This window comes from Eretmochelys imbricata, chromosome 15 (genome assembly GCF_965152235.1).
Source record: "Eretmochelys imbricata isolate rEreImb1 chromosome 15, rEreImb1.hap1, whole genome shotgun sequence".
NCBI lineage: Eukaryota > Metazoa > Chordata > Testudines > Cheloniidae > Eretmochelys > Eretmochelys imbricata.
Window position 1 is genome coordinate 3,003,877 of NC_135586.1, and position 21,825 is coordinate 3,025,701.

General features: G+C 53.9%; 1 protein-coding gene across 6 annotated transcripts in view; it reads left to right on the plus strand.

Annotated features, from left to right (window-relative positions):
* The window catches only part of OSBP2 (oxysterol binding protein 2), a 354,387-nt gene that overhangs the window by 213,477 nt on the left and 119,085 nt on the right, over positions 1 to 21,825 (plus strand). For all 6 annotated transcript variants that reach the window (XM_077834776.1, XM_077834778.1, XM_077834780.1 and 3 more), the window contains one exon: positions 9,427 to 9,677. In XM_077834776.1, the coding sequence (XP_077690902.1) occupies positions 9,427 to 9,677 (251 nt within the window). The remainder of the gene's footprint in view (positions 1 to 9,426; positions 9,678 to 21,825) is intronic.

Below are 21,825 nucleotides of genomic sequence, written 5' to 3' on the forward strand. Positions count from 1 at the left end.
AGACAGCTGCCTCCCCCCACAGTCCTGAAGCACAGGGTAACTGGCATATGCCTCACATCTGGGGCATGACTCCCTGTATCAGTGTAAGGATACAAACTGGTGGACAGAGTGCTTAGCACTGGAATTACATCCACGGCTTGGCCACTTGGGCTCACGCTGAGTAGAACGGGATCACTGTCACTCTTTGGAGGGCTGTATTTTGTAACGTTATGCTTCTTAAAAAAAAGTAGAATTGCTTGAAAATCAATGGGACGGAGTGTCCCTGCTCCTGGGCGTGTGACCGGGGATGGACGGAGAGTCCCTGCTCCTGGGCGTGAGACGGGGGATGGACGGAGAGTCCCTGCTCCTGGGGGTGTGACGGGGGACGGACGGAGAGCCCCTGCTCCTGGGGGTGTGACGGGGAATGGACAGAGTATCCCTGCTCCTGGGCGTGAGACGGGGGACGGACGGAGAGTCCCTGCTCCTGGGCGTGAGACGGGGAATGGACAGAGTATCCCTGCTCCTGGGCGTGAGACGGGGGACGGACGGAGAGTCCCTGCTCCTGGGCGTGAGACGGGGAATGGACAGAGTATCCCTGCTCCTGGGCGTGAGACGGGGGACGGACGGAGAGTCCCTGCTCCTGGGGGAGAGATGGGGGACGGACGGAGAGTCCCTGCTCCTGGGGGTGTGACGGAGAATGGACGGAGAGTCCTTGCTCCTGGGCGTGAGACGGGGGACGGACGGAGAGTCCCTGCTCCTGGGGGTGTGACGGGGGACGGACGGAGAGTCCCTGCTCCTGGGCGTGAGACGGGGGATGGACGGAGAGTCCCTGCTCCTGGGGGAGAGATGGGGGACGGACGGAGAGTCCCTGCTCCTGGGGGTGTGACGGAGAATGGACGGAGAGTCCTTGCTCCTGGGCGTGAGACGGGGAATGGACGGAGATTCCCTGCTCCTGGGGGTGTGATGGGGGACGGACGGAGAGTCCCTGCTCCTGGGGGTGAGACGGAGAATGGACGGAGAGTCCCTGCTCCTGGGCGTGAGACGGGGAATGGACGGAGATTCCCTGCTCCTGGGGGTGTGATGGGGGACGGACGGAGAGTCCCTGCTCCTGGGGGTGTGACGGGGGACGGACGGAGAGTCCCTGCTCCTGGGCGTGAGACGGGGGACGGACGGAGAGTCCCTGCTCCTGGGGGTGTGACGGGGGAGGAACGGAGAGTCCCTGCTCCTGGGGGTGTGACGGGGGAGGAACGGAGAGTCCCTGCTCCTGGGCGTGAGACGGGGAATGGACAGAGAGTCCCTGCTCCTGGGGGTGTGACGGGGGACGGACGGAGAGTCCCTGCTCCTGGGCGTGAGACGGGGGACGGACGGAGAGTCCCTGCTCCTGGGCGTGAGACGGGGGACGGACGGAGAGTCCCTGCTCCTGGGGGTGTGACAGGGAATGGACGGAGAGTCCCTGCTCCTGGGGGTGTGACGGGGAATGGACGGAGAGTCCCTGCTCCTGGGCGTCAGACGGGGGACGGACGGAGAGTCCCTGCTCCTGGGGGTGTGACGGGGGATGGACGGAGAGTCCCTGCTCCTGGGCGTGAGACGGGGGAGGAACGGAGAGTCCCTGCTCCTGGGGGTGTGACGGGGGACGGACGGAGAGTCCCTGCTCCTGGGGGTGAGACGGGGGAGGAATGGAGAGTCCCTGCTCCTGGGGGTGAGACGGGGAAGGACGGAGAGTCCCTGCTCCTGGGGGTGTGACGGGGGACGAACGGAGAGTCCCTGCTCCTGGGGGTGTGACGGAGAATGGACGGAGAGTCCCTGCTCCTGGGGGTGTGACGGGGAAGGACGGAGAGTCCCTGCTCCTGGGCGTGAGACGGGGGAGGAACGGAGAGTCCCTGCTCCTGGGGGTGAGACGGGGGACGGACGGAGAGTCCCTGCTCCTGGGGGTGAGACGGAGAATGGACGGAGAGTCCCTGCTCCTGGGCGTGAGACGGGGAATGGACGGAGATTCCCTGCTCCTGGGGGTGTGATGGGGGACGGACGGAGAGTCCCTGCTCCTGGGGGTGTGACGGGGGACGGACGGAGAGTCCCTGCTCCTGGGCGTGAGACGGGGGACGGACGGAGAGTCCCTGCTCCTGGGCGTGAGACGGGGGACGGACGGAGAGTCCCTGCTCCTGGGGGTGAGACGGGGGACGGACGGAGTGTCCCTGCTCCTGGGGGTGTGACGGGGAATGGACGGAGAGTCCCTGTTCCTGGGCGTGAGACGGGGGACGGACGGAGTGTCCCTGCTCCTGGGGGTGTGACGGGGGACGGACGGAGAGTCCCTGCTCCTGGGGGTGAGACGGGGAATGGACGGAGAGTCCCTGCTCCTGGGGGTGAGACGGGGGATGGACGGAGAGTCCCTGCTCCTGGGGGTGTGACGGGGGACGGACGGAGAGTCCCTGCTCCTGGGGGTGAGACGGGGAATGGACGGAGAGTCCCTGCTCCTGGGCGTCAGACGGGGGACGGACGGAGAGTCCCTGCTCCTGGGGGTGTGACGGGGAATGGACGGAGAGTCCCTGCTCCTGGGCGTCAGACGGGGAATGGACGGAGAGTCCCTGCTCCTGGGGGTGAGACGGGGGACGGACGGAGACTCCCTGCTCCTGGGGGTGTGACGGGGGATGGACGGAGAGTCCCTGCTCCTGGGCGTGAGACGGGGGATGGACGGAGAGTCCCTGCTCCTGGGGGTGAGACGGGGAAGGACGGAGAGTCCCTGCTCCTGGGGGTGTGACGGGGGAGGAACGGAGAGTCCCTGCTCCTGGGGGTGTGACGGGGGACGGACGGAGAGTCCCTGCTCCTGGGCGTGAGACGGGGGACGGACGGAGAGTCCCTGCTCCTGGGCGTGAGACGGGGGACGGACGGAGAGTCCCTGCTCCTGGGCGTGAGACGGGGAATGGACGGAGAGTCCCTGCTCCTGGGGGTGAGACGGGGGACGGACGGAGAGTCCCTGCTCCTGGGCGTGAGACGGGGAATGGACGGAGAGTCCCTGCTCCTGGGGGTGTGACGGGGGATGGACGGAGAGTCCCTGTTCCTGGGCGTGAGACGGGGAATGGACGGAGAGTCCCTGCTCCTGGGGGTTAGACGGGGAATGGACGGAGAGTCCCTGCTCCTGGGCGTCAGACGGGGGACGGACGGAGAGTCCCTGCTCCTGGGGGTGAGACGGGGGACGGACGGAGAGTCCCTGCTCCTGGGCGTCAGACGGGGGACGGACGGAGTGTCCCTGCTTCTGGGGGTGAGACGGGGGACGGACGGAGAGTCCCTGCTCCTGGGGGTGTGACGGGGAATGGACGGAGAGTCCCTGCTCCTGGGCGTGAGACGGGGAATGGACGGAGAGTCCCTGCTCCTGGGGGTGAGACGGGGGATGGACGGAGAGTCCCTGCTCCTGGGGGTGTGACGGGGAATGGACGGAGAGTCCCTGCTCCTGGGCGTGAGACGGGGAATGGACGGAGAGTCCCTGCTCCTGGGGGTGAGACGGGGGATGGACGGAGAGTCCCTGCTCCTGGGGGTGAGACGGGGAAGGACGGAGAGTCCCTGCTCCTGGGGGTGTGACGGGGGACGAACGGAGAGTCCCTGCTCCTGGGGGTGAGACGGGGGAGGAACGGAGAGTCCCTGCTCCTGGGGGTGAGACGGGGGAGGAACGGAGAGTCCCTGCTCCTGGGGGTGAGACGGGGGAGGAACGGAGAGTCCCTGCTCCTGGGGGTGAGACGGGGAAGGACGGAGAGTCCCTGCTCCTGGGGGTGTGACGGGGGAGGAACGGAGAGTCCCTGCTCCTGGGGGTGTGACGGGGGATGGACGGAGAGTCCCTGCTCCTGGGGGTGTGACGGGGGACGGACGGAGAGTCCCTGCTCCTGGGGGTGTGACGGGGGATGGACGGAGAGTCCCTGTTCCTGGGGGTGAGACGGGGAATGGATGGAGAGTCCCTGCTCCTGGGGGTGAGACGGGGAATGGACGGAGAGTCCCTGCTCCTGGGGGTGTGACGGGGGATGGACGGAGAGTCCCTTTTCCTGGGCGTGAGATGGGGAATGGACGGAGAGTCCCTGCTCCTGGGGGTGTGACGGGGGATGGACGGAGAGTCCCTGTTCCTGGGCGTGAGACGGGGAATGGACGGAGAGTCCCTGCTCCTGGGGGTGAGACGGGGGATGGACGGAGAGTCCCTGTTCCTGGGCGTGAGACGGGGAATGGACGGAGAGTCCCTGTTCCTGGGCGTGAGACGGGGAATGGACGGAGAGTCCCTGCCCCTGGGGGTGTGACGGGGGACGGACGGAGAGTCCCTGCTCCTGGGCATGAGACGGGGAATGGACGGAGAGTCCCTGCTCCTGGGGGTGGGGGTGTGACAGGACGGATAGAGTGTCCTTCCTCCTGGTCACGTGACGGGGGATGGACGGAGCGTCCCTGCTCCTGGGGGTGTGACGGGATGGACGGAGCGTCCCTGCTCCTGGGGGTGTGACGGGATTGACGGAGCGTCCCTGCTCCTGGGGGTGTGACGGGATGGACGGAGCGTCCCTGCTCCTGGGCACGTGACGGGGGATGGATGGAGCGTCCCTGCTCCTGGGCGGACAGGGACAGAACACATCTACTCACGGGGCTGTGGGGAATGGGAGGCGCACCTGCAGCCAACGTGCAGAGGAAATTGCGTGCTCATGCACTAGGGGAGGGGGATGAGGACGGAGTGCAGCTGCACCCGAGTGGGGGGACATGAACCGGGGGGCTGGGGCAGGGGACAGAGTGCAGCTGCACCCAAGAGAGGATGGGGGCCAGGGTGCACATACTTCTGGGGACGTCGTTGGGCACACAGCTGACAACTGCTCAGACCCAGCACAAAGCCATAGTTGTGTGGCAGGTCTCAGTGTTTGGTGGTGTTGGTACATCAGTGCCCAGCAACATCATGTTCTCTGGCTGTGCGGTGGGGGCCTTCCCGGGTGTAGCAGAGCAATGCCCCACGGACTTGGTGTTGCCCCTGCTGGTTGGGCACGACGTTGGGAAGTGACGCGGTAATGCCTGCAGCTCAGGGCTCTGGGCCTGCCCTCCAAGCTCAGCCTGCAAGGCAGATCCAGGGGGCATGAACTGTGGGCCAGGATGGTGACAGTGTGGAGCCGAGTCAGTGCAGCACGACGATCTTTAATGGGACCCATGTTCCGTAACACAGGATGTGTATATGGGGAGGGTGCATAGCTGAGCTGCACATGCTCTAAAACCACCCCGGGAACCTCTGTAGTGTCAGGGCTGTTTTCCCTTTCTCAGTTTGACTTCCTGGTGGATTTTTTGCTGATGTCTCTGATCCCTGCTTAGAGCCTCTTGATCCCCCAACTTGTGCTTGACTCCACCTGCCTCCAGGGGAGAGAGAATGGTGCATTTTAAAGAAACTCATCACATTACACTCATTATTCATTGCTTGTTTAACACCACACAATATTGTTATGTTACAAAAATAATCACCATTTCCGTTGAATCTCAGTGATATTGAACATACTCCCCTTCTGCAGTGCTGGTTTTGTTGTTGTAAATGTTAAATAGATATTTCCTTACATGGTAACATTCATGGAAGTTGTCCTTCCCTCCCCAAAGGTCAGCTGCCTGAGGCCTGCTGCGCGAGAGCTGAGAGCCCCTCAGCAGTTCTACACCATGCATACCCTCCTCTCTCAGCATGTCGCACGCAGCCGCCAGCACTGTGCTAACTGTGTGGCTCTGACCGAGGCCAGGACACTGAAGGCCTGAGTTGGTTATAAAAAACAGATTAAAAATGTGGATTGGACTCAAGTGTAAAACTATAATTAAGCAGCCAAAAAAGAATTTGAAGAGTAACTAGCATGAGACACAGAAAAAACTGAATCTATTTCCCCATGTTAAGTATCCTCACATGTTCTTGTCAACTGTCTGAAATGAGCCATCTTGATTATCCCGACAAAAGCTTTTTTTCTCCTGCTGATAATAGCTCATCTTAATTAATTAGCCTCTTAGAGTTGGTGTGGCAACGTCCACCTTTTTATGTTCTCTGTATGAATATATACCTTTTTACTCTATGTTCCATTCTATGCATCTAATGAAGTGGGCTGTAGCCCACGAAAGCTCATGCTCAAATAAATTGGTTAGTCTCTAAGGTGCCACAAGGACTCCTTTTCAAGGATGACAAGTCCGTTGCAAAGAAGCTAAATGAATTCTTTGCACTGGTCTTCGCTGCAGAGGATGTGAGGGAGATTCCCACTCCTGAACTATTCTTTTTAAGTGACAAAACTGTCCCGGATTGAGGTGTCAGTAGAGGAGGTTCTGGAACAAACTGATAAATTAAACAGTAATAAGTCACCAGGACCAGGTAGGATTCACCCAAGAGTTCTGAAGGAACTGAAACATGAAATTGCAGAACTACTAACCGTGGTATGTAACCTATCATTTAAACCAGCTTGTGTACCAGAGGGCTAATGTAATGCTGACGTTTTAAAAAAATGGTTCCAGGGTGATCCGGGCAATTACAGGCTGGTAACTCTAACTTCAGTATCAGGCAGATTGATTAAAACTATGGTGGAGAACACAATTATCGGACACTTTGATGAACACAGTATGTTGGGGAAGAGTCAACACAGCTTCTGTTAAGGGAGATCATGCCTCACCAATGTATTAGAATTCTCTGTGGGTGTCAACAAACGTGGACAAGGGTGATCTAGTGGACATAGTCTCCTTGGACTTTCAGAGAACTTTTGACAAGGTCCCCCACCAAAGGCTCTTAAGCAAAGTAAACTGTCATGGGATAAGAGGGAAGGTCCTCTCATGGATCAGTAACTGGTTAAAAGGTAGGAAACAAAGGGTAGGAATAAATGGTCAGTTTTCACAGTGGAGAGAGGTAAATAGTGGAGTCCCCCAAGGATCCATACTGAGACTAATACTGTTCAACATATTCATAAATGATCTGGCAAAAGGGGTAAACTGTGAGGTAGCAAAGTTTGCAGATGATACAAAATTATTCACGTTGGTTAAGTCCAAAACTGTCTGCGAAGAGTTACAGATGGATCTTACAGAAGTGGGTGACTGGGCAACAAAATGGCAGATGAAATTCAATGTTGATAAATGCAAAGTAATGGACATTGGAAATGTCCAACTATACATACAAAATGATGGGGTCTAAACTAGCTGTTACCACTCAAGAAAGAGATCTTGGAGTCATTATGCATAGTTCTCTGAAAACATCTATTCAATGTGCAGCAGCAGTAACAAAAAGCTAATGTTAGGAATCATTAGGAAATGGATAGATAAGAAAGAAAATATCATATTGCCACTATATAAATTCATAGTATGTCCACATCCTGAATGGTGCATGCAGTTTTTGTTGCCCATCTTTAAAAAGATATATTGGAATTGGAAAAGGTACAGAAAAGGGCAACAAAAATAATTAGGGGTATGGAGCAGCTTCCATATGAGGAGAGATTAATAAGACTGGGACTGTTCATTTTAGAAGAGAGATGACTAAGGGAGGATATGATAGAGGTCTATAAAATCATGACTGGTGTGGAGAAAGTGAAGAAGGAAGTGTTATTTTCCCCTTCACAGAACACAAGAACCAGGAGTTCTTAATAGGCATTAGGTTTGAATCAAAATAAGGAGTACTTCTTTACACAACACTCAGACAACCTGTGGAAGTGGTTGCCAGGGGATGTTGTGAAGGCCAAAAGTATAACTGGGTTCAAAAAAGAATTAGATAAGTTCATGGAGGTTAGGTTCATCACTGGCTATTAGCCAAAATGGTCAGGGATGTAACCCCTGGCTCTGGGTATCCCTAGACCTCTGACTGCCAGAATCTGGGACTGGATGACAGCGGATGGATTACTCGATACGTTGCCCTGTTCTGTTCATTCCCTCTGAAGCATCTGGCACCAGCCACTGTCAGAAGACAGGACACTGGGCTAGATGGACCGTTGGTCTGACCCACTATGGCCATTCTTAGGTTATTATGTAAATTTTTGAGACTTAACCCTTAGGGAATAGCTCATCCTTATTAAATTCATTAGGGCTTTATATGGAAATCACTCTGAGCCCTGTCGTATTTAGTGAAGAGTGCTCTCCTTTCTGTAGAACTTTGAAAACATCCTATACTCCCCCGTCTGCAGAATTACATAGCCTGGTTTCAAAGTGCTATAGAAAGGCTGTTATTCTATACTGAGTGTCTAGGACCTTTCCATGTGGGTGAAACTTGAAAACACCCAGAACAGAATAATTTTCCTTATGAAAGACGGATGTTTCGGTGCTCCCTGAGGGTGCGTCTACACAGCATTTTGGAGCAAGCTGCCCAGCCCAGGTTGATAGACTTGGGCTGGTGGGCTCAGACTCATGCTCTAAAAATAGCTGGATGGTCAGTGCTTGAAGTTGAGGCTGGAGCTCGGGCTTGGAAGCCCAGCTGCCTCCCAAGGCTTCAGAGCCTGAACGGCAGCCCAAACCGTGAGCTCAAAGCGCTGTCTACACGACTATTTTTAGAGTACTAGCATGAGCCTGCTAGCCCCTGTCTGTGGACCCCCTGGGAAGCTCGCTCCAAATGCTGTGTAGACGTACCCTCAGTGGTTCCCTCGGTCCCAGTGTCACACAGATGGAGACACAAATTCCGATCCAAACTGCACGTTTGTGCTAACGACCCACGTGGTTGGACTAATCACAGACCAGAGTGTTATGATGGGAAGTCCCCGGCAGAGGTTCTGGGGTGGGGGGAACTCCCCACGCTTGCTGTTGTGGGACTTGGCCCTGTGTGAATGCCCTCCTTGGCACAGCAGTGGTTGGCATTTGCACATCTAGCTCTCCTGGGCCCTGCCTGGCGGTTAGCCTCTTCTGGGGGCGGCTCTATAACTTAGTGAAGTCACTGGGAGTTTTCCTGCTGACATCTCTGGGCTTTGGATCAGATCATTACAACATTGTTCTTTTTTGGATGCAGGAGACTGGGCACTCCTGGCCTAAACTCACCCCAGTGCTTAGGTGTTCGCTAGGGCCCCCCCCGGCTTTGTTACTCCCAGCGTCCTGGCGCTGCTCATTCCCGCAGCGCAGCAGTCTCAGGTGGGAGCTGGGAATGTTAGGACAGAGCACCCAGAAAACGCAGTGCTGCCTGGGGACGCTGGCTGGCTGCTTTTTTCACAGGCAGAGACGTGCTCTGCACTGACCCCTGCTTCCGACACACAGGAAGAGCTTGGCTACAGGAGGAGTGAAAGCAGCTAGGAAGCAGGAGGGGGAATAGGAGCTCCATGTGTCGGGCAGAGAGGGACGAGCTAGGGGCTATTCTGAAAAGCTGTCCCCAAGGGCAGTGTGCAGGCTCTCTCACCCCCAGCTCAACAGCACTCAGCACAAGCCAGGAGCCCTTGACTCACTTCCACTGCACAGCCCGGACTTTAGTACAGTCCGGTGGTAACCATGGAAACCGTTTTTTCTCTCCACCCCCCACTCCCCTCTTTCCAGATGACTCTGGTGATGAGGAACCAACCTCGCAGTCTGACAAGAGTGAGCTGCACAGCACTCTGAAAAGCCTCGCCAGTAAGCTGGAGGATCTAAGCACGTGCAATGACCTTATTGCCAAGCACGGGGCGGCTCTCCAGAGGTCCCTGAGTGAGCTGGAGAACCTGAAGCTGCCTGCCGAGAGCGGGGAGAAGATCAAAGCCGTCAATGAGCGAGCCACCCTCTTCCGGATCACCTCCAATGCTATGATCAATGTAAGTGCTTTGTCGCGCTTGAGTTCTCTTGGAAATCCTGGCAGTAGCAGGGGTGTGGGCAGGGGCTTGGCTTGCCTGCGGCATGTGTAACTCCTCACTGGTCCCTGCATGCAATGAACAGCTGTGTGCCAGGTAAACTCTGTGCACAAGTGTGCGTGTGCTCCACTGTTCTGTTGAGAAGGGAACAAGGAGGCATTCACTCCCCAGGGGCTGCTGCTCCCCTTCCCTTTTTCTTCATTCCCGTCCTCCCCCAGCACATGATGTGTCTTTCCCCCCTCCCTGCCCTGTTTCCCCTCCATGCTTTTCACACCGGAGGAGGGAATGGCGAAGGCTTTCGTGTCGGATTAGCATTGGGATGGGCGCTCCGGGAGCAGCTTGGAGTTTAGTTAAGGCTCGGCTGCCATTTATTCTGGCTGCACAGCAGTTAACAAGCCAAAGAGGATTCAAACTTGACAAGGCACAGCAGAGAGACGAGAAGACAGGCTACTTAATGGTCTGTGGTGTAATGTGTTCATGGACCCATTTGGAACAGCTGTGACAGCGGCTAGATAAGCTAAGTTTGCACAAACCACTTATGGGAGAGGCTTCTCCAAATGTCCCAGTGGTCAGCCACCGGCTGGAGTTAGAACTGGTTCCATAGCCGTTCTGTGGGGAGCAGGTAGCTTGCCACCTGGTAGCGCAGCAGGTCGGGGGCTGATGTATCATGGGTTCATTCTGACTGCAGATTGAGATCCTCAGATGGCATAAATCCACACTGACTTCAGAGGAGCTGCAGTAGCATACACCAGCTGGGGATCTAGCCCTTAGCGTTTAAATGCCAGGACAGTGACCTGGATCAGAGGTGCCCAAATGCACAGCTGTAGCTTCTCCTTGTTTGTTTATTGCAGCTCATGTCCTCCTAACCAGCCAATCAGTATTCACACACCTCACCACACCCTGCGGGATAGTGCAGGACTCTTTTATTTTGTGGTTGTCCTGCATATTGGGGAATTCTGATCGGCTGCCTTTGTGGTGAAACGTTCTCTGATGGTGGTGGGGAGGTGTGTGGTTATTTTTTCCTGCAGGGAGGAAGGAGCAGAAATTCCATAAAGGAAGCAAAACATTAACGGTAAAAAAAGGAATAATTGATAATGAATGAATTCAGCCTGGTGGAGATCCTGATCCTGGTACTGAATAAACGATTCATGGCAATGTGTAGACTGCACCTCTCCTAGGCAGGCAAGGCAATAGAGAATTCCATATGGTTCAGTGTCAAGAATTAAAGTGTTCACCAGCCACCAGAATCAAATGCTAACCCCTCTTCCCTACCCCATTCAACCCGCCTCCCCAGGAAAACGCTGGGAGAAGAAGCTTTTCAGTGTCCTTCCCCTTCTTCCCAGCAGGGGCACTGCACCTGTTCAGCTTTGCTGGGTGCTACCTTCAACCAAATCTTACGTTGTGGTGGTGCTCTTGCACCTTAAGACGTATCTTGACAGTGAATGGTCATTTATGGTGTTATCCTGCCCAGCCTAGCAGCAGGGCAGTGTGCTCCAGTTGAGAGGACACAGGCTTGGAATCAGGAGATCTGGATTTTATGTCCTGCTCTGATATTGACTCACTGTATGATCTTGGGCAGATCACATTGCCACTTTGTGCCTCAGTTTCCCCATTGTCAACATGGGGTTAATGACACTGACCCTCCCATGAGATCTGCAGATGAAAAGCACTGTGAGTCAGAGTCTACTACCCTCCCTCACACTGTGTGCCGTAGGGCCCTGAACAGCATCAGGGTGTGAGAATCTGGCCCTGTACAGGTATAAATTATTACCAAAGAAAAGTACAGAACCAAAACATCTCCTAGCAACAGAAGAAGTTAAAGTGCCCATGTGACAATGCTGATTCTTTTAGGTCTGTCAGCTGCCTCTGATACCACTGACTGAAGGTAGTGTGTAGCCATTGGTACCACCCACGGCGAGGTAGAGCGTGGCCATTGATACCACCAACGGCAGGGTAGAGTGTGGCCATTGATACTACTGACTGCGAGGTAGAGCGTGGCCATTGATACTACTGACTGCGAGGTAGAGCGTGGCCATTGATACCACCAACGGCAGGGTAGAGTGTGGCCATTGATACTACTGACTGCGAGGTAGTGTGTGGCCATTGATACTACTGACTGCGAGGTAGAGCGTGGCCATTGATACCACCGACAGCGAGGTAGAGCGTGGCCATTGATACCACCGACAGCGAGGTAGAGCGTGGCCATTGATACCACCGACGGCGAGGTAGAGCATGGCCATTGATACCACTCACGGCGAGGTAGAGCATGGCCATTGATACCACCAACGGCAGGGTAGAGTGTGGCCATTGATACCACCGACGGCAGGGTAGAGTGTAGCCATTGATACCACTCACGGCGAGGTAGAGCGTGGCCATTGATACCACCAACGGCAGGGTAGAGTGTGGCCATTGATACCACCGACGGCAGGGTAGAGTGTAGCCATTGATACCACCCACAGCGAGGTAGAGCATGGCCATTGATACCACCAACGGCAGGGTAGAGTGTGGCCATTGATACCACCGACGGCGAGGTAGAGCGTGGCCATTGATACTACTGACTGCGAGGTAGAGCGTGGCCGTTGATACCACCGACGGCGAGGTAGAGCGTGGCCATTGATACTACTGACTGCGAGGCAGTGTGTGGCCGTTGATACCACCGACGGCGAGGTAGAGCGTGGCCATTGATACCACCGATGGCGAGGTAGAGCGTGGCCATTGATACCACCGATGGCGAGGTAGTGTGTGGCCATTGATACTACTGACTGCGAGGTAGAGCGTGGCCATTGATACCACCGACGGCAGGGTAGAGCGTGGCCATTGATACCACCGACGGCGAGGTAGAGCGTGGCCATTGATACCACCCATGGCGAGGTAGAGCATGGCCGTTGATACCACTGATGGCGAGGTATTTTTGATGTGCCTGTGATCCCTGACAGGCATAAATGGAGCTACCCTGGTGTGGCTCCACCCCTTTGTCTGGGAGAGGTTCCAGACATAAGTGATGGGCAGTTGTTGTTGCCTGTGGGGTTCTGCAAGGTGTGGGGCTGTCAGCCCCCCTATCAGAGTGCACCTGAAGCCAGGCGGAGGTTTGAGGTGTAGGGGTCGGCTGTGCTGGTTTTAGTATGCTGAGGACACACAGTCCTCTCGTGCTGCTCTGCTGTGCAGTGGCTGTCCCAGGGGATGCGTTAGGAGGTAGCTGGCTGAGCCTCTGTCCAGTAATGACCGACCTGATGTTCGCAGATTGGAAGATGCAATGAACACTTGGCAGAGATTTATTAGCAGCCTCGACTGAGGGAATACCCCTCCCAGTTGTTTCCCCCATTCACAGCTTAGGGCTGTCATTAGATCCAGGGCAGCTCCAAGGTGCTCCAGCAGCGTCTGTGGCTGAGTGCTTTCCCCTGTGTATCCTGTGAAGAGATTAACTTGCTGCCACCTGCTCTACGTGGGGCTACAGCTTGGACCATCTGGGAGCTGAAGCTCAGCAGAATGTGGCAGCTGCCTTTGAGCAGACGTTGATACCCTCAGCACGTCATACGAGCACTCCGGAATCAGCATTGGCTGCCCGTTGGCTTCCAGGTGGAGTTTAAGGGGTTAATTTTGGCTGGCAAAATCCTAAATAATTTGAGCCCAGATTAGCTGAGAGATTCCTTTCCCCTCTTTACTGCTCCCCTTGTTGTCTGTGGAGGCGCTGGTTTATATGGGAGGGGTTCTGAACTCTGAAACTTGCTCCCCGCTTTGGTCCATTGTTTATTGGTAAAGCATGTTGCAGACCCCTCTTACTTGAGCGTGTGGGTCGGGAGGAGGGTGTTCTTGTGGGAAGTCTGGGTTTTGTGCTTTTAGGCAGGGGTATGGCCAGCATGGGCTACATCGCATTGTACATCATGTATGTATGGGTTTTGTCTGGCTGGATCTGGTCTGATCGTGTGAATGTCCCTAGAGCCAGGGAGAGGAATGTCCAAGAAGCAGAAATAAAATAGATACGTAGATAGGAAAATAGTACTACCACCCTCTTTCTGTAAGCTTGCTGTACGCGCCTAAGAGAGGTTGGGTGACCTGAGCGTGTTCCAGACAGGCTGGGCCCCATGCAGCTCTGCCTTCCTCTCGGGTAACCTGGGCGTGACTCCTCTCTCTTCGCTGGCATTTCTTTGGGTTTAGGCTGGGGTAAAGGAGAGCAGAATTTGGCTCTTTGTCGCCCAGTTAGTGCTGTGTAGGATGGGAGAGGAAGGCTCGACAGCAGAAAGACAGCAGCAGCACATGCCAGCTAATTATTTTTTCGGAGAGGTTGAAATGGTGAACTCAGAGTCTGGAAGTCTTGTGGCCTGGGTGGCTTCCCACCATCTCCACCCAGAATTCCCTTCCTCTTGCTCATGAAGGGGGTTGAATGCCCCAGAAGGGAAGTCCCTTGCCAGGGGCGGGCAGCAGCCAAAGGGATTTTGTCTAGAATATGATACAGCGATGGAGATAGCTATCTGCCTTAAGTACTTACCTGACCCCCACTGCCATGGTGTTGGCACTCACAGTCTGTAATGTAGCTATCCTCACAACCCCCTGTGCGGTACCCAAGGATTACTATCCTCATGGGGTTTTTTTGAGAGACAAAAAGACTAAGTGACTCGCCCAAGACCACAGACAAAAATCTGTGGCAGAGAAAGGACTTGGGCCCAGGTCTCCCAAGTCCTAGCCTATTGACCTAACTGGTGGGTCATCCTTCCACTCCTCTCCACTAATAATTGTTAAATATTACATAGCTGTGTTGGTGAGAGAGTGCAACTGCCTTTGAGCCCAGCTGAGCCTAAACAAGGTACAGGCTGATGTCAGTGAGTGGGGCTATGAAAAGCAATAAGCAGGAGGCACAGAAAGGCAAGGAGCAATCTGCTCTGGAGGAGGAGTGGGAGGTGCGTAAAAATAAGGAGAAATCACTTAAAAGGCTAATTAGAGGAGCTGCGATGAAAAGGGGCTGTAGACACTATTCCAAAGAGCAAAGAAGGAGCCCTTCAAATAATTTTGCAAGCAGACAGGTAAGAGAGACTCGCACGTCAGAGGAAACCAGTTTGGGAGTCAGGAAGAGTTTGAAAAGCTGTAGGTGGAGCTGGAAATCGGTCCTTAATGGGGATGGATTGTGCTACTGTGAAGTTCAGGGGCAGCTAAGCTAGCCGTCTGGCTAATGTCTGCGGTTCTTTTTTTGCCAGGCAACAGTCTGAGCAAATGTTTGAGTGCAAATATATGGGCTGAATTCGGCTTGCCCCAGTTGCTCAGGTACCACATTGAATGCAATGGTACCACTCAGGAGGGAGGAGAACAGGCTTGAGCCCTATGTCTGTCCAGTCAGTAAGGAGTTAATTCCTTTAATTCTTTAAGGGTTCTTTAAGCCACCCATCTCCAGGAGCAGCAGGAGCCAGGTGCTTGCAGACTGGGGTGATTTTCAATACGCCAGTAGCAAGGTTTGAGAATGCCCAAGGAGCAGACTCTTCAGGTGAAGGGACTCCAGACAGGTTTGCCCAGTAATAGTCCATCTTAAAACGGCACTAAAATGTGTTCTTCTGTCCTCGTGTGTTCTCCCCGCCTCAACCGAGCACAGGAGAGGGAAGAGCCACGGAACTCAGCAGCAGAACTGAGCTATGGATGGGCAGGGTGTTGTGATGTCGACCCATCTCTAAAGGGAGACTCACATCCCCTGGAACAGGCGCCGAGCCCAACAGCTTTTCCCAAACTGGACTGGCCGACACAGCACCTTGGCCCTGGTTTCCTTGCTGAGCTCCACTCTCCCTGGCACTGTGCAGGAGAGAACAAACTCACACGGGAAGCTCCTCTGGCTCCTCTTACACCTTCCCTCCTACTGGCCTTGGAGCTCCTGCATTCCTTCTCATCCTCATGCCATTATCTGGAAAAGGATGTTCACATCTAGCCCCTTGGTTCCTGCTTCCAAGCTCACTCGGGTAACAAAACAGGGAGATGGAAGAAATAAAGGAGCCCAGGATCCTGGTAAGAGTGGCTCCAGTCACTGTTCCCGGGATGCATCTCTGGGCATGCTCACATCAACATGAGCACGTCCACCCAAATGCTCCCAGTGAAGATAGCTTCTTCTTGTGCCCTCCCCCACCCAGCCTATACCAGCAAGCCCATGCCCTCCTCACCCAGAGCCTCTGAACCCCCAGGGGATACTAGGTATGAAATAAAACCCACTCCTGTTGGTGGGAGCTAAAGGACCAGCTGCTGGTATGGTCATGGGAGACCGGCTACTAGCCAGCTTAGCTGTGGGAGGGTTGCACAGAAAAAGCAGACTCTCCAATGCCAGAGGAATCAGCCAAACAGCAGCTAGGGTCAGAAGCATTAACTAAAGCTCCCTAGGGCCCAGGGGCTCTATGAGGAAGGGCCAAGTCAGGGGAGAGGGAGAGTATTTGGTCTCGGCCCAGTAACCATTCCTCTTCCAGAGTTACTGAGAGCCAGTTCATTGTGTGGCAACCTCTGCCTTCCTCCTCCTCTGAGTGCCCTCAATTCCCATTGGCTGCACTGGGTGTGGCGGGAGCTCAGCTTTTTCCAGGAGACTGCATCAGCAGAGGGAGTGGAGGTAAATCGAAAGTACAATATTGGTATTGTATCAGGCACTGGTCAGGTTTCACCCCTGTGCATAAGGAGCATGGGCCTGCCCAGGAGAGGGCCAGCAGTGGGGAAGCCAATTCCTGATGTTAGGAGCTCTTGTTAAGAAGGAGGCTGAGCTGATTGCTCCTGGAGAGGAGAAGCCCTGGAGCTCAGCTTCTGCTGTTTCCTTTTGTTCTTCCTGTTGGGAGCTTTTCTTGTTTCACACAGGTGAAGCTCACAATGAAATGAGCTGTCCCCATGAGTAAATAGAGTCCAGGGGGAGAGATCCCACTGAACTCAGGGGAGCTCTTCCATGTTTGCACTGGGGGAGACCAAAACTGTTCTGCTAGAGGGAGGGAACCAAACGAATGTCCGGTCTGAACGGGGAGGAGGGATAGGCAGGGAATTAGAGCCCAGCTTTGGGAGCTGGCGTATCCACCAGTGGCGTTTGCTATTGGAGAAAACGCAATGCCACTGAGGTGTGTCACCCTGGCCACAAGAGTCACAGTTTCCATAGAAATCAGGGACATGTGGTCAGCGTGGCCCAGTGTGAGATTTTGTGGGATGTGTCATACAGGACAACACAGGGCCCAAGAGCACAACATGGGTCACTGCCGTGGGCTTCCAAACTCTGCACAAACAGACAGTTATCAGACAATGAGGGGATTGACATGAGGATGGGGGAAAACCATCCATAGGCAGCAGTCTTCAGGTGAGAGGAACTCTTTGGATGCCAGCAGGAGAGTGAGTTTGTGTGTGTGTGTCCCCGGGAAAAAAGGGGGGGGGGGTGAGAAAGCCTGGATTTGTGCTGGACATGGCCCACCTTGATTACCATGCACATTGTAGGGAGAGTGGTCACTTTGGATGAGCTATTACCAGCAGGAGAGTGAGTTTGTGTGTGTGGTTTTTGGAGGGGGGTGAGGGGGTGAGAGAACCCGGATTTGTGCAGGAAATGGCCCACCTTAATTGTCATGCACATTGTGTAGAGAGTTGTCACTTTGGATGGGCTATTACCAGCAGGAGAGTGAGTTTGTGTGTGGGGGGGTGGAGGGTGAGAAAACCTGGATTTGTGCTGGAAATGGCCCAACTTGATGATCACTTTAGATAAGCTATTACCAGCAGGACAGTGGGGTGGGAGGACGTATTGTTTCATGATCTCTGTGTGTATATAAAGTCTGCTGCAGTTTCCACGGTATGCATCCGATGAAGTGAGCTGTAGCTCACGAAAGCTCATGCTCAAATAAATTGGTTAGTCTCTAAGGTGCCACAAGTACTCCTTTTCTTTTTGGATGATATAATTAGCTCTTATAGCAGAATGCTCAGAGATGCTGTGTGGTGAAACAATTGTGGATTATCTTGTGCCCAAAGGATCCCAGTGCACTTAACAGACTTTGAAAACTGATTTAAAAACTATAAATAAAGGAATCACATCACCTGTTGAAATGCAGCCACTTCTGGGGTAGTATGCAGCAGCCTTTAACAGCACACAGCAACACTATACAGCAGTTTAGGACTGAAGTGAAGAAGAATCCTGTAACCAATTGAAATCATAGGGGGGAATTTTAAGTATGTTCGATACAATTAGTCCAATAGAAGCTTGATCATTATCAACCTGTCTCCTGAAATAACTTCTTCTTTGTCAGAAGGAGTGTCTTTTTTGCCAGAACTCCATGCTATTCAGTGGCATTCACCCTTGCAGGGAGGGTGAATGATAAGAGGACAGGTAACCCCAACTCACAGCAGCCAAATGGAGTGGGAGCAGAGTGTTGGAATCAGCTATGAAAAGGTCTAGCTAGTGTCATGTGTGTCTATGAGTGGGGCGGCTGACTCTGAAAACCAGCTAATGGATAGGCATGTGCGATTCGCTTGTTAGAACCATAATCCGCTCTGAGAGCGTTCAAATGTGCAGACTAACTGCCTCGCAGTGGCTGCTGTGGAGGAGAAACATTGCCATGGGATTCATGTCAGTAAATCAGATCCTGTATAGCTGGAGTAACATAATCTGAGGAAAGGAAGGTCTATTCTAGTTTGATGGCCATTACCAGCGCCTTTATGTTGTCACGATCATTGAATTACCGCCACCATGTATCTCTGTCAGGTGCCCCGGGGCCATGCCTGCTCTCAGCCGTGCTGCTTGAACTAAGGTCTGGCTGGATAGGCATCTGCTGTCTCCTGGCCCATGGGGAAGCTCCCTGTCCCAAGTGTGGGAGTTACCTCTAGTTTCCGTGCACCTACGTGTGATGTTGTATCAGGGTGCGGTGACGTAACATCGTCACACACATGCCATCAGCCAGTGACACAAATGACACAACTCTGCTGTGTGATGGATTTGTCCCCAAGGAAAGGACCTGCTGAAATGCAGCCACTTTTGGGGTGGGACACAGCAGCCATTTAATAGCACACAGCAACATGACACAACAGTTTAGTACCGAAGTGAAGAATCCTGCAATGCCAGACTTCATTCAGCCAGTGGGGTCATTGTTGAGCCCCTAAAGGGCTCCTGGATCCTATTAGTCCTGGGAGCGAGAGGGTTTGGCCAAGTCTCCCAAATGGCATGCTGAGCCTGGGTGTCAGGCTGTGAGCAAAGCTAGCACCCGTTGCCCTTTATGGCCAGAATTTCAAACTTGGGTGCCGACAGTTAGGCATCTAGCTAAGCAGCCTGATTTCCAGCGGAGCTGAGCCCTGCAGGTGCTCAGTCAAGCTGGCAACCAGGACAGTTTTAGTGAGGTACTACCCATTCCTGACCTGCCAGGGCTTTTCTTTTTTAATTGTAAACAAATGCTTTCCAGTGTGCCCACAGCAGTCATTAATTTCCACTCACTCACGGCACTGGCCCCGTGGGTTTTGCTGCAGTTCATAGAAGCATAGAATATCAGGGTTGGAAGGGACCTCAGGAGGTCATCTAGTCCAACCCCCTGCTCAAAGCAGGACCAATCCCCAACTAAATCATCCCAGCCAGGGCTTTGTCAAGCCTGACCTTAAAAACTTCTAAGGAAGGAGATTCCACCACCTCGCTAGGTAACACATTCCAATGTTTTACCACCCTCCTAGTGAAAAATTTTTTCCTAATATCCAACCTAAACCTCCCCCATTGCAACTTGAGACCATTACTCCTTGTTCTGTCATCAGCTACCACTGAGTACAGTCTAGATCCATCCTCGTTGGAACCCCCCTTTCAGGTAGTTGAAAGCAGCTGTCATATCCCCCCTCATTCTTCTCTTCTGCAGACTAAACAATCCCAGTTCCCTCAGCCTCTCCTCATAAGTCATGTGTTCCAGTCTCCTAATCATTTTTGTTGCCCTCCGCTGGATGTTTTCCAATTTTTCCACATCCTTCTTGTAGTGAGGGGCCCAAAACTGGACACAGTACTCCAGATGAGGCCTCACCAATGTCGAATAGAGGGGAACGATCACGTCCCTCGATCTGCTGGCAATGCCCCTACTTATACATCCCAAAATGCTATTGGCCTTCTTGGCAACAAGGGCACACTGTTGACTCATATCCAGCTTCTTGTCCACTGTCACCCCTAGGTCCTTTTCTGCAGAACTGCTGCCAAGCCATTCGGTCTCTAGTCTGTAGCGGTGCATTGGATTCTTCCGTCCTAAGTGCAGGCCTCTGCACTTGTCCTTGTTGAAGCTCATCAGATTTCTTTTGGCCCAATCCCCTAATTTGTCTAGGTCCCTCTGTATCCTATCCCTACCCTCCAGCGTATCTACCTCTCCTCCCAGTTTAGTGTCATCTGCAAACTTGCTGAGAGTGCAATCCACACCATCCTCCAGATCATTTATGAAGATATTGAACAAAACCGGCCCGAGGACCAACCCTTGGGGCCCTCCACTTGATACCGGCTGCCAACTAGACATGGAGCCATTGATCACTACCCGTTGAGCCCGACAATCTAGCCAACTTTCTATCCACCTTATAGTCCATTCATCCAGCCCATACTTCTTTAACTTGCTGGCAAGAATACTGTGGGAGTTAGTGCTTGTTGGCTCTTGGGGAGTGTTTATTACAGTGCCAGCATTCATTCCCCTGACTGGAGCCCGTGTGGTGGGAGGCACAGCTCGCCTTTCTGGGATCGACTGGAACGTGGGAGCATTTAGTGCAGCATTCCAGCAAACGGAGGGACTGTGAGAGGCCAGGGATGTGTGGCTGTCCTAGCCGTGCAGTGTAATGCAGCCTCCCTTCCCCAAGGCTCCGCTCAGCAGGAAGCAGGAGTATTCACTGTGAAGTCTTCACTAATAGCCTCCTGGCGACACCCAGTTGGCTGTGGATTACATGCAGTCTGTGCTCTGCTCTCTGCTTGCGCCCTGCAATCCGCACGCCAGTTGTCTTCTCTTGCCTTTGTCCCATATGAGGGAGCTCACGGCATGCGCTGCTGATGCCCGGGGGTGGAGACATATCTCTGGTGGGGTGCTGACACAGGACATTTCGGACTCCCTTGGTTTGTCCTGGTTATGCTTGGGCCTATCAGTGCTTCCTGTTGCCATCATGGGAAGGGATTTCTGGCAGCACCCCCAGCGTAAACGCGACTCCTATGCAAACTCGCTGCTTTAGCCTGTGGTGGCTTTCCAGACGGGAGCTAGTCACATGAGAATGGCCAGCAAGTGGGCACAAAGCCAAGTGAAAAGACCAGCCCACCATCTGTACAACTATGGAGCTTGGCTGCTGACTTCAGCTGGGAACTGTCCATCCTGGGTTAAGCACTTAATGCTGTGTCTAGTCTGGGCCTTGGCTGAGGTTGTTTCAAAGTAGATGGGGCACAACCCTGTATCTGGCTGAGCTGTGTTTGTCACAGAGGGGACCGAAAGATGGATCTAGGCACTTCCCCACTCCCTGGGCACTGGGACTGGCCAGGGGCTTCTCCAAATTATGGCTGCTGGAGTGGCCTCGTTGGGGGTGCAATGCTGGCCTGGAATGGCCACACCCTTGCCGCTCCCTATACTAGGGCACAGGAGTCAGCTGTGGTGGTGGGGGGGGGGGGTTCCCTTTTGTAAGGGAAATCCTCATCAGCCCCCTTAGCTCTTCAGCTGCTTTCCAGGGTGGAGTGGGGCTCATCGCTGGAGGAGGGCCCAGGATCCAGCTCTCAGAGACAGTGAGTGCCTGTGCAGAGACCTGTGGTGACGAGAGCCAGCAGGGCTGCACAGATTGTTTGGGTTTCCCCAATTTATACTGAATCAGGTGGGATTGAGAACATCCTTCCTCTGGCCCCTTTGAGTTCAGCCTCTTCCGAGACCTCCCCAGCCATTGCAGCAGCTGTGATGGGGTGATAGGGTAGGAGGGGAATGGACCATTTCCCAAGAGGGAGATGGTGGCATCTCCCCGTCCCCCTTGCTGGGATCTGCAGGTGTGGGGCCCCTCTGTCTATGTGCAGAGGGAAACTGAAATGAGGAAATGTTGTGTAAATTCATTGTTACTTTACTAAGAAGCTGACCCTCCTGTGAGCGGGATTAATTTGTAATCCTAAACCCATGTCAATAGTGGACCAGAGTCTGATCTAGGTCAATCTGGAGTAACTGCACTGAAACTAACA